Below are 13,074 nucleotides of genomic sequence, written 5' to 3' on the forward strand. Positions count from 1 at the left end.
TCACCACATCACAGAAACAATAAAAAAGAGTCCCACCCCCCCACCCCTGTTTTGGTAAGAAGCAGTGGGATGCGACTGGAGAAATGTAACCTCTCTCAAATTCATAGACAGAGCTATAGATTCAAGGACTGACCATCCACGATATCAAATGTATAGTGTAAACCATGCTTTGAGGCTATATTGTGTTTGTTTACAATTACTTTGTTTACAAACTTTGGAGTAAAACAAAGCTTATATTTTGGGTTCTGTTGCGGTACGACAGTTGAACTAAGCTCATGAGGCATTTATGAGTTATATTCTTCAAGAATCAATGAGTACATATCATTAATTAATATGTCCAAAAATGGATACATCAACTGCTGCCCCTTTAAAGAGTTTAATTTTGTATTGGTTTGAATGAACCATTTTGATGCCAGAGGGACTGGATGTTGTTTGAGAGCCTTTGAGGCCCACCTGGAAATCAAACTAGGTGAAAGCCTGAAGACTGTTTGTGGTCAGTAACCCACGTTCAGTCAGCAGACATCAACCCACGTTCAGTCAGCAGACATCAACCCACGTTCAGTCAGCAGACATCAACCCACGTTCAGTCAGCAGACATCAACCCACGTTCAGTCAGCAGACATCAACCCACGTTCAGTCAGCAGACATCAACCCACGTTCAGTCAGCAGACATCAACCCACGTTCAGTCAGCAGACATCAACCCACGATCAGTCAGCAGACATCAACCCACGTTCAGTCAGCAGACATCAACCCACGTTCAGTCAGCAGACATCAACCCACGATCAGTCAGCAGACATCAACCCACGTTCAGTCAGCAGACATCAACCCACGTTCAGTCAGCAGACATCAACCCACGATCAGTCAGCAGACATCAACCCACGTTCAGTCAGCAGACATCAACCCACGTTCAGTCAGCAGACATCAACCCACGTTCAGTCAGCAGACATCAACCCACGTTCAGTCAGCAGACAGACAGAGAGAACATGGACCACAGTCTGACCTCAACCGTCCCAGCTGTGTACAATATGGAGAATAATACAACCAGCTGCTAGCCACTCAGATGTCATTTGAGAATATCTACGGATGTAACAGCCAACTTTCACAACTCCTCATTCAGCTCCCAAATATGGCCCAGCTGAGCACACATGAGGCCTTCAGCTGTGTTGGGGGGGGGGGGGGGGGTGTTTAGATCAGGACAAGTAATCTATAAGAGTGGGAAATTGGCTGTACAGCGTCACACTACAATAACCCTACCCAGCTAACACATAACGTTCTGAGAACCATATGTTTCCGAGAGCTTGGTGAGAGCGTGGTAGTCCTATAGTCATTTTGCATACAACCTTCCCACAATGTTCTGTCAATGATGCAGGACACCCAGTTAGCACATACTGTTCTGAGAACCATAAGTTTCTTTGGTGGGAAATTCACAACGTTTCCTACAGATTTGTAGCAGATAGCTATAAACCTTGACAAACTTAGCAGTGAGTGAGTGATGACCATAAAAACACACAAGACTGATGGCTATAGCTAATTAGCTGTGTTCAACAAGTATATTATTCTTCTGTCTTTATCTAGCTCTATTTGTGATATTTTACCTTGCCTTGCTGGCTTGATAGTTTGCTAGGTAATCAATCCTCTGATGACATCTGTGATGTTGTAGATGATAACCATCTGAATACATGAGCTCCGTCTGAAGTTGGATGTGGTCACTTCAATGTAAACAACCCCATTTTCTGATGCGAACCTGCGCATGCAACTTTTCATGATGCGGCCGGGAAATTGGTCTCTAGAATGGGTGGACAATGGTCCATGGACAAACATTACTGTACTGTTACCACTGCAACCAGCGAGACACCTACTGACCTATACATACACAAACACAGCTGGAATACAAAAGAGACCATATATCTACACAAAAATTGTTTTAAGCAGAATGGGTCTGATAGCAGCACCCACCTCTCCACTTTCACAGGAACCTATTAGTGATGACAAGGATCAGCAGACCGCACAGTCTAATGTCTGTTTCTCTGTGAGGGGTTTAGAGGACGACAGAATGGCAGGAAAGGTAAGTCTGCCTATGGCTATAGCCATCATCTGGCCTAGCATGGCCTGCACTTATCCTGTTAGCTCCAAGCCAGAAGGTCCACTGGCCTGATACACATCACCTTTCTGTCCAGTTAAAACAGGAAAGACAAACCTTAAGAGAACTAAACAAAGCACAGGATCTGTTCTATCTCGTTGCCTGGTTATGGGTTATAGAAGGTCATGTAAGCCTTGTAAGGTCATGATAGAGAAGCACTGAGGACAGCAACGTGATATCAACACATTGATACGTCTTACCTGTAACAGTTGTTGTCAAATTTATTGTAGCTGGCAAATGCAATGAGCACTCCAAAGCCAGCTCCCAATGAGTAGAAGATCTGGGTAGCAGCATCAATCCACACCTACAGCAGGAACATAGAACAATACTTTATGTGTTGCTCTCAAAGATTTGTCCTTGTGGCCTGTGTGATCCAGTGGTGACAGCCTCTGACCCCGGCCCACTGTCCTTTGACTCACCCTTCCCCTATTCCCCCTGTCTTTCCAACACTTTACTATCTCTTCAATCAAGCAAAGAAATTAAGAAACTGCCCCATTCCTTAAAAAATATTAAATATTTCTCCTCAAAGAGCCCATAGCATTACAATACGATACAGAGAACAGCACTACATTTGACAGAATCTCTCCTGAGTACTGACTATCTACTGACTATTGGCTCTAAATAATCTCGTCTCTGATATGATTCCTCGGCCATATTTTCAAAAAGAGCTCCTTACCGTTCATTTACTGAGTTTTATATTGAATATGGCATATTTTATTCCTATATTTTTTCCCTCCACTTTGTTTACAAAAACAGCTAACATGTTTTGGTTTCTAAATTAGTTAATTACATTTATTTCCATATTGGACGTGACTATGGGAGCTCTAGCAGTAACACTGTCCTGCACTCTGAGGCTGTGTCTCTCAGTAAAAGGGTTTACAAATTCTTGTATCTTTTTCAAAATTCCCAGGTTTTAAGAAATCCTGTTCGGTGGATCCCGGATTTCTAGTTAATTCTCTCTTGATTCCGGGATCCTGGGAATTTTTTAAGTTATTGGAAATATTGCATCCCTAATATCAGTAACACATTGTATTGTACTCTAAAGACCTGTCTGACCTTGGGGTCGTTGAGTTGTTTAAAATCGATGTGGAGGTAGGCCCGTATGCCGTCCATAGCCCCTGGCAGAGTGATGCCTCTGATCAGCAGGACGAACAGCACCACATAGGGCATGGTGGCCGTGATGTACACCACCTGGACACAACACAACACAACACAACACAGAAGATTAGCTACATGACAACAGTAGTGTTCAATACACCACCTGGACACAACACAACACAGAAGATTAGCTACATGACAACAGTAGTGTTCAATACACCACCTGGACACAACACAACACAACACAGAAGATTAGCTACATGACAACAGTAGTGTTCAATACACCACCTGGACACAACACAACACAACACAACACAGAAGATTAGCTACATGACAACAGTAGTGTTCAATACACCACCTGGACACAACACAGAAGATTAGATACATGACAACAGTAGTGTTCAATACACCACCTGGACACAACACAACACAGAAGATTAGATACATGACAACAGTAGTGTTCAATACACCACCTGGACACAACACAACACAGAAGATTAGCTACATGACAACAGTAGTGTTCAATACACCACCTGGACACAACACAACACAGAAGATTAGCTACATGACAACAGTAGTGTTCAATACACCACCTGGACACAACACAACACAACACAACACAGAAGATTAGCTACATGACAACAGTAGTGTTCAATACACCACCTGGACACAACACAACACAGAAGATTAGCTACATGACAACAGTAGTGTTCAATACACCACCTGGACACAACACAACACAACACAGAAGATTAGCTACATGACAACAGTAGTGTTCAATACACCACCTGGACACAACACAACACAACACAGAAGATTAGCTACATGACAACAGTAGTGTTCAATACACCACCTGGACACAACACAACACAGAAGATTAGCTACATGACAACAGTAGTGTTCAATACACCACCTGGACACAACACAACACAGAAGATTAGATACATGACAACAGTAGTGTTCAATACACCACCTGGACACAACACAACACAGAAGATTAGCTACATGACAACAGTAGTGTTCAATACACCACCTGGACACAACACAACACAGAAGATTAGCTACATGACAACAGTAGTGTTCAATACACCACCTGGACACAACACAACACAGAAGATTAGCTACATGACAACAGTAGTGTTCAATACACCACCTGGACACAACACAACACAGAAGATTAGCTACATGACAACAGTAGTGTTCAATACACCACCTGGACACAACACAACACAGAAGATTAGCTACATGACAACAGTAGTGTTCAATACACCACCTGGACACAACACAACACAACACAACACAGAACATTAGCTACATGACAACAGTAGTGTTCAATACACCACCTGGACAACATAACATTACAGATGACTCATTATTGCTGTGAGATCATGTCCTATGACATGCAGACATCATGTGAATTGTTGTATTCTCCCTGGTCTGTCAGCTTTGGTTATCGTATAGATGTTCTTTTTCAGATGTGTGTAGACTCACGCACCAAGCCGTACTAAACAGGGCTTAGATCTGTCAACTCAGAGACTGGTTATTGTCACACTCAGGTTACTGTTTATAGATTTTATTTCTCAAGGTAGTGTAGCACAACCACAGTTCATTTTGTGTACAGTAGGAGTAAGTACTATACTAGGGAAAGGGAAGGGGGATACCGAAATGTGTCTTCCGCATTTAACCCAACCCCTCTGAATCAGAGAGGTGCAGGGGGCTGCTTTAATCAACGTCATCAGCGCCCGGGGAGCAGTTGTTGTTGGGGGTTAACTGCCTTGCTAAAGGGCAGAATGACAGTAGGAGTGTGTGTTGTACTACAGTAGGAGTGTGTGTTGTACTACAGTAGGAGTGTGTGTTGTATTACAGTAGGAGTGTGTGTTGTATTACAGTAGGAGTGTGTGTTGTACTACAGTAGGAGTGTGTGTTGTATTACAGTAGGAGTGTGTGTTGTACTACAGTAGGAGTGTGTGTTGTATTACAGTAGGAGTGTGTGTTGTATTACAGTAGGAGTGTGTGTTGTATTACAGTAGGAGTGTGTGTTGTATTACAGTAGGAGTGTGTGTTGTATTACAGTAGGAGTGTGTGTTGTACTACAGTAGGAGTGTGTGTTGTACTACAGTAGGAGTGTGTGTTGTATTACAGTAGGAGTGTGTGTTGTATTACAGTAGGAGTGTGTGTTGTACTACAGTAGGAGTGTGTGTTGTATTACAGTAGGAGTGTGTGTTGTATTACAGTAGGAGTGTGTGTTGTATTACAGTAGGAGTGTGTGTTGTATTACAGTAGGAGTGTGTGTTGTACTACAGTAGGAGTGTGTGTTGTATTACAGTAGGAGTGTGTGTTGTATTACAGTAGGAGTGTGTGTTGTATTACAGTAGGAGTGTGTGTTGTATTACAGTAGGAGTGTGTGTTGTACTACAGTAGGAGTGTGTGTTGTATTACAGTAGGAGTGTGTGTTGTACTACAGTAGGAGTGTGTGTTGTATTACAGTAGGAGTGTGTGTTGTACTACAGTAGGAGTGTGTGTTGTACTACAGTAGGAGTGTGTGTTGTATTACAGTAGGAGTGTGTGTTGTATTACAGTAGGAGTGTGTGTTGTACTACAGTAGGAGTGTGTGTTGTATTACAGTAGGAGTGTGTGTTGTATTACAGTAGGAGTGTGTGTTGTACTACAGTAGGAGTGTGTGTTGTATTACAGTAGGAGTGTGTGTTGTATTACAGTAGGAGTGTGTGTTGTATTACAGTAGGAGTGTGTGTTGTATTACAGTAGGAGTGTGTGTTGTATTACAGTAGGAGTGTGTGTTGTATTACAGTAGGAGTGTGTGTTGTACTACAGTAGGAGTGTGTGTTGTATTACAGTAGGAGTGTGTGTTGTACTACAGTAGGAGTGTGTGTTGTATTACAGTAGGAGTGTGTGTTGTACTACAGTAGGAGTGTGTGTTGTACTACAGTAGGAGTGTGTGTTGTATTACAGTAGGAGTGTGTGTTGTATTACAGTAGGAGTGTGTGTTGTACTACAGTAGGAGTGTGTGTTGTATTACAGTAGGAGTGTGTGTTGTATTACAGTAGGAGTGTGTGTTGTATTACAGTAGGAGTGTGTGTTGTATTACAGTAGGAGTGTGTGTTGTATTACAGTAGGAGTGTGTGTTGTACTACAGTAGGAGTGTGTGTTGTATTACAGTAGGAGTGTGTGTTGTATTACAGTAGGAGTGTGTGTTGTATTACAGTAGGAGTGTGTGTTGTACTACAGTAGGAGTGTGTGTTGTATTACAGTAGGAGTGTGTGTTGTACTACAGTAGGAGTGTGTGTTGTATTACAGTAGGAGTGTGTGTTGTATTACAGTAGGAGTGTGTGTTGTATTACAGTAGGAGTGTGTGTTGTATTACAGTAGGAGTGTGTGTTGTATTACAGTAGGAGTGTGTGTTGTACTACAGTAGGAGTGTGTGTTGTATTTGTCATGACGTTGGGTTGGGGGTAGGTTTATGACAGTCATAAATACCTCTTTCCCCCTTTTTCTCTCTCCCTACTATAACTGATGTGACATAAGGAAACCCATGGGTTAACATAGAGGTTCTGGTAACATCAGAAGTTGGGGGAAATGAACTATATTCTGGTGATCCGACCAACTGAACATATGCGGTGGTACTTAAGGTATATTATGTCAGTTCGGTTGCCCTCTGACACATTCTCATCAAGAATTAAATGACATAAACTCTACTGTGGAAAGTCTAAATGTCCGAGATATCGGATTCACATGGAATTGTTGTTTAATTCAAATGTTTGAATATGACATTATTTGTGAAGAGATGAAATATAATTTTAGCTTCCAAATGAGAGATCTGTGCTTTCATAAGTTTTCCTCTGCTTACAGTGGTCCGCCCCTGTGAAGAGGCATGGGTTATAAACCTTTCAGACACACCCCTCTCCCTCCACTATAAAAGCCATTTTCCCAGAAAATAACTTTCTGTTCCGGGTACTCTAGGATGACGATCCAGTGTCAGAATGGTTCAGATAATCACTATAGATGAAGCCAACATCAGCATGGACTTTGATTGTGAACGGTATGAACTTTGAACTCGTATTCACTACAGAAGTGATATCTCCTAGCCTTTGAGTTAGCAACAGCTAAACGCAGGTTCGGAAGGACAGTCCAAGTATCCCGTCTAATACACACAACGTTCCCGTGACTACCAGAGACATTCTTCAAAGGACAGAGGACTCGGGTGATGACACGGGCCATCTACCACCAACCTACTGAAGCGCAGCTCAGAGTAAATATTGATTGCATTTTCCTCTTCAAATGGGCGGTAATTTAGAATGCATAAGATACTGTATTTACGATAGCACAGCTCGCCTATGTCAAGTCTCCCGCTCTTTCACTAGGACTCCCCCCCTTTCCTTTGTGTAACAAGCTGTCATATCGATTCTGCCCGCTAGGGACGTTTTTCTGTATGACGTAATGTGTGATCAAGTTATGATTTAATTGTGTATGTGTGTTTCTGTGTGATTAGTTAGGTATTTAGTAAATAAATAATTAAACCCAATTTTGTATTGCTGATTCAACTTGTTAGCCAGGATTCTTGCAGATAATCAAGGACTTACAACTTTCAGACGAGACTGAATAAAATGACGATTAATGTGACTGCTATTTAGTAAAATATTACTAAATCTTTAAGAGTTTATTCGAAAGATAACAGCTCTATAAATATTATTTCGTGGTGTCCCTCTCTAGTTAATTCATATTTACATGATTAGTTCAATCAGGTAATATTAATTACGGAGAAATTATTTTATAGAATAGCTTGTCATAGCAATTAATCTGGCATAGTCAAAGACACGACATATTACAGTAGGAGTGTGTGTTGTATTACAGTAGGAGTGTGTGTTGTATTACAGTAGGAGTGTGTGTTGTATTACAGTAGGAGTGTGTGTTGTACTACAGTAGGAGTGTGTGTTGTATTACAGTAGGAGTGTGTGTTGTATTACAGTAGGAGTGTGTGTTGTACTACAGTAGGAGTGTGTGTGTTGTACTACAGTAAGAGTGTGTGTTGTATTACAGTAGGAGTGTGTGTTGTACTACAGTAGGAGTGTGTGTTGTACTACAGTAGGAGTGTGTGTTGTATTACAGTAGGACTGTGTGTTGTATTACAGTAGGAGTGTGTGTTGTACTACAGTAGGAGTGTGTGTTGTATTACAGTAGGAGTGTGTGTTGTATTACAGTAGGAGTGTGTGTTGTATTACAGTAGGAGTGTGTGTTGTATTACAGTAGGAGTGTGTGTTGTATTACAGTAGGAGTGTGTGTTGTATTACAGTAGGAGTGTGTGTTGTATTACAGTAGGAGTGTGTGTTGTACTACAGTAGGAGTGTGTGTTGTACTACAGTAGGAGTGTGTGTTGTATTACAGTAGGAGTGTGTGTTGTATTACAGTAGGAGTGTGTGTTGTATTACAGTAGGAGTGTGTGTTGTACTACAGTAGGAGTGTGTGTTGTACTACAGTAGGAGTGTGTGTTGTACTACAGTAGGAGTGTGTGTTGTATTACAGTAGGAGTGTGTGTTGTATTACAGTAGGAGTGTGTGTTGTATTACAGTAGGAGTGTGTGTTGTATTACAGTAGGAGTGTGTGTTGTACTACAGTAGGAGTGTGTGTTGTACTACAGTAGGAGTGTGTGTTGTACTACAGTAGGAGTGTGTGTTGTATTACAGTAGGAGTGTGTGTTGTACTACAGTAGGAGTGTGTGTTGTACTACAGTAGGAGTGTGTGTTGTATTACAGTAGGAGTGTGTGTGTTGTATTACAGTAGGAGTGTGTGTTGTCCTAAGCGGTAGGGTACAGCACAGTGTCTCAACAGTACCTTGCCGGAGGACTTGACACCCTTCCAGAGACTGAAGTAGAGAAGAAAGACCACAGCCACCAGACAGAGGACCAGCTCCCAGCGAGGCATGCCCAGGTCCTGGATCCCCCTGCTCTCATGGAGGTGGAGTACGCCACGCCTGGAGAACACACACACACTAAGGCTGAGTCCCGATTCTACAAGCTTTTACCGTAGTGTCCTTTGCAGACTTTCACATGGCCAATGCTTTCACCAACCCTATGCTTTTAAATCAACGACGGGGAGTCGGAAAGTGTGTACTTCTGGGAAAGGGTGTAGAATCTGGAAGCATCCACATACTTAACAAGACAGTGGTGTGGAGGATGACATGCGTAACACACACAGACCCCACACACTCCAACAACACCCAACTTCATTTAGAACCAGATTTATGACCAAACTGTCCACAGCATAGATACCTCATAAAACACAAAGAAAAAGATAGGAAGATAGACATGCCTTATTAGGAAACATACAGTATAAGGCTATATCGCAGGCTACCCACAGTATTCTCTTTTCCCTGGCCAGCCCCCAGAGTGCTGTGTTTGTATGGTGGATCCACTCAGGCTATGACTCAGCTAGGACAGACTCAACACATGAACAGTCCCTGTCTGACCCTGAGAAGAGCGAGGGCAGTCACCTGCTCTAAGGGAGGACAGGATTCTGACAACACCCAGCAGTCAGTCATCTACACACCATTTACTCCAGTCTGAACTTAAACCACTTCAATCAGGTAGAAAGTGTTTAGAAATGATAATGAACTCAACAACTTTTCTTCAATCACAGTATTTTCAATAAAGAGCTATCAGCAGCAGTATTTTGGTTGATTTTGTGGTCTCAAGCCAGTGAGATTATTAACATGAATATGGGCAAAATGTAATTACTGACAATGAATGAGGTGGGAATGTTGTTCACTTGTCATATAATTGCCACATTTAATATCAATATAGCATTAAAAATAGTTTTCCAGATTGTATTTTGGCGATTATTTTTCGCGATGTGAATATTGAGTCACGACAGAGACAACCTGGTTCAATTTGGTTCCTGAGGTGTTAAAACCCAGTCACAGCATCTATACATTCATCATGGAACTAACCATTCCACAAGCTTACTGTTACTGATCACTAAATCAAACAACTTAAGAATGAGAAGCAAAGTTCAAAGCTTTTATCTCAACATACTATGATCCCCATTTGTTCTGTATCCATTCAATCATCTAGCTAACAGAATCACGAGGGAAGAATGAAGGACTCAGGGTTTGGAGTACCTGAGAAAATATGTTCTACTCTTAACATGCACAAAAGCACGCATGCATGCACACACACACACACACACACACACACACACACACACTCACACTCCTTCAAAGACCTTGGCAGCTAGAGGTTTTAATAACAGACTTTGTCAACCCTCTTGGGAGCCATTCCCCTCAAAGCACTCTGACTACTACTCAGTTGAAGGGGCGCTCAAAGGTTCAAGTGCTTTACTGGAACATATATAAAAGAGGGGAGACGGCAGGAAGACAAATGGTGTCTCATCCTTCCCTACATAAATATTGTTTCCTGCTATCTATCTCCTCATTCCCAGATCATCCTCGGATCTTCCCAGGACAGGCATACTGAGCCACACCTGCTCTGAGTCCCACCGGACTGACAGCGGATCTGGATCAACTTCCAGCTCAGCGATATTAGGGAGCATCCCGTTCCTGCTCTGCATCTCAAGTGGCACCCTATTCCCTTTATAGTGCACTACTTTTGTCCAGGGACCATAGGGATTTGGTCAAAAGCTGTGCACTATATAAGGGAATAGGGTGCAATTTAAAGACACTGCCTTGCTCAAAGAGAAGCAGGGGTCAGAGGTCATAGTGTTTAAATGATCAACGGTATTGACCAATATTGACCTCTAATGAGAACAGCCATGTGTTTTTTTCCCTCTTCTTCTAAAATGAGTAAGGAGGAAGGAGTAAACATGAGTCTCACAAGTGGACAGTATTATGGGACATCTGATCTCATTCTAATATCAGAGGGTGCCCTAAAACGATTTAAGTTTACATCGAGATGACAGATGGTTTGTTTCTGCTTTGAAAACCCGGCGTTTAAAAACCCGGTAATCATAGCTCCCTGAGGAGCGGGTTGATGGCTGCGTGTTTCTTCATCTCCAGTCTTTGAAACAGGCCTGAGGCTCAGTGTTACAGCCCAGCCGAGGGCTCACCGCCATTGGGGAGAGAGATGTGGGACTCCATGGAGCCGACAACAAAGAGCCAGGCCAGAATTATGCTCACCACTAAGCTCATATCCAAGACAACATGATCTTTAGGGTCTCCTCTGTCTCTCCAAGACCTGATGTTTTGTCTGCTGTCTATTTCTGGAGCCCTCAAATTTGTTGTCATGTGTTGCTGCCATGCTATGTTGTTGTCTTAGGTCTCTTTATGTAGTGTTGTGTTGCTGCCATGCTATGTTGTTGTCTTAGGTCTCTTTATGTAGTGTTGTGGTGGCTGTCTTTATGTAGTGTTGTGTTGCTGCCATGCTATGTTGTCGTCCTAGGTCTCTTTATGTAGTGTTGTGTTGCTGCCATGCTATGTTGTTGTCTTAGGTCTCTTTATGTAGTGTTGTGTTGCTGCCATGCTATGTTGTTGTCTTAGGTCTCTTTATGTAGTGTTGTGGTGTCTCTCTTTATGTAGTGTTGTGTTGTCTCTCTTTATGTAGTGTTGTGGTGTCTCTCTTTATGTAGTGTTGTGGTGTCTCTCTTTATGTAGTGTTGTGGTGTCTCTCTTTATGTAGTGTTGTGGTGTCTCTCTTTATGTAGTGTTGTGGTGTCTCTCTTTATGTAGTGTTGTGTTGTCTCTCTTTATGTAGTGTTGTGGTGTCTCTCTTTATGTTGTGTTGTGGTGTCTCTCTTTATGTAGTGTTGTGGTGTCTCTCTTTATGTAGTGTTGTGGTGTCTCTCTTTATGTAGTGTTGTGGTGTCTCTCTTTATGTAGTGTTGTGGTGTCTCTCTTGTTGTGATGTGTGTTTTATCCTATATTTGTATTTTTAATCCCAGCCCCGTCCCCTCAGGAGGCCTTTTGCCTTTTGGTAGGCCGCCATTGTAAATAAGAATTTGTTCTTAACTGACTAGGTATCCATCCCCCTTTCCCTAATACTATGTTCACTTGCCTAGTTAAATAAAGGTTAAATCAAATCAATCAAAATAACACCCATTCTATTCATCAGAGAAACAGCTGTCTAAGAGCTGCACATCAAAACAATCCATCCTTTAACTTCATTATCTGTTTCTGATTCCTCCTCTCTGTCTGTTTGACCGGTGGGCTAGCGAGGCGATCCGATCCGGCGGGCAGCCTCTCTCTGTGATTATGCTGATAAGTGTAGCTACGAAATGACATGTGGAACTGATGCCCCCGGATGGTTACACAACCCACTGCCTGGCAAGCCAGAAGAGAAGACACAGGAACAACTGCCTGTCCAGACTAGACACCAAGGACAAGGGGACTGTCAGATCAGACAGCCCAGTCCTAAATATGTCTAACCGACGTGATTTATATCCTGATGATAATACATTTAAAGCTGCTAGAACCGAAGAGAAAACGAGAGATAGAGGAGAGGAGAGGAGAGGAGAGGAGAGGAGAGGAGAGGAGAGGAGAGGAGAGGAGAGGAGAGGAGAGGAGAGGAAGGACAGAACGGAACAAGAGACAGACACGTTGATATTTCTGACTAGTCATGTATAGGCAGGGGGTCTAGGGTTGTTGTGGTGCTTCCAGGCTGTACAGTCCATCTGATATCACACTAACTGTAAATGTTATCAAACATCAACGCATGTTCCTTGGACCAGTTCTTCTAAAAACAAACTCTTATCTGCTTTCCCTGAAATGGTCAACACATCAGTGATCTGAAGCTATTTGGCCAAAGTATATCAATCCCTAAGGCCTCTTTTACAAATTCTGGGCTAAAATGTTCTTTAAGAAGCATATATA

The 13,074-nt window shown here is 42.4% G+C and overlaps 1 protein-coding gene across 2 annotated transcripts in view; it reads right to left on the bottom strand.

Moving 5' to 3' along the window:
* LOC129854477 (sodium-dependent noradrenaline transporter-like) overlaps positions 1-13,074 on the bottom strand; it is an 83,075-nt gene that overhangs the window by 27,519 nt on the left and 42,482 nt on the right. For both annotated transcript variants that reach the window (XM_055921557.1, XM_055921556.1), the window contains exons 5-7: positions 9,087-9,225; positions 3,198-3,332; positions 2,342-2,445 (exon numbers count right to left, since the gene is read on the bottom strand). In XM_055921557.1, the coding sequence (XP_055777532.1) occupies positions 2,342-2,445; positions 3,198-3,332; positions 9,087-9,225 (378 nt within the window). The remainder of the gene's footprint in view (positions 1-2,341; positions 2,446-3,197; positions 3,333-9,086; positions 9,226-13,074) is intronic.

Source organism: Salvelinus fontinalis, chromosome 4 (genome assembly GCF_029448725.1).
Source record: "Salvelinus fontinalis isolate EN_2023a chromosome 4, ASM2944872v1, whole genome shotgun sequence".
NCBI lineage: Eukaryota > Metazoa > Chordata > Actinopteri > Salmoniformes > Salmonidae > Salvelinus > Salvelinus fontinalis.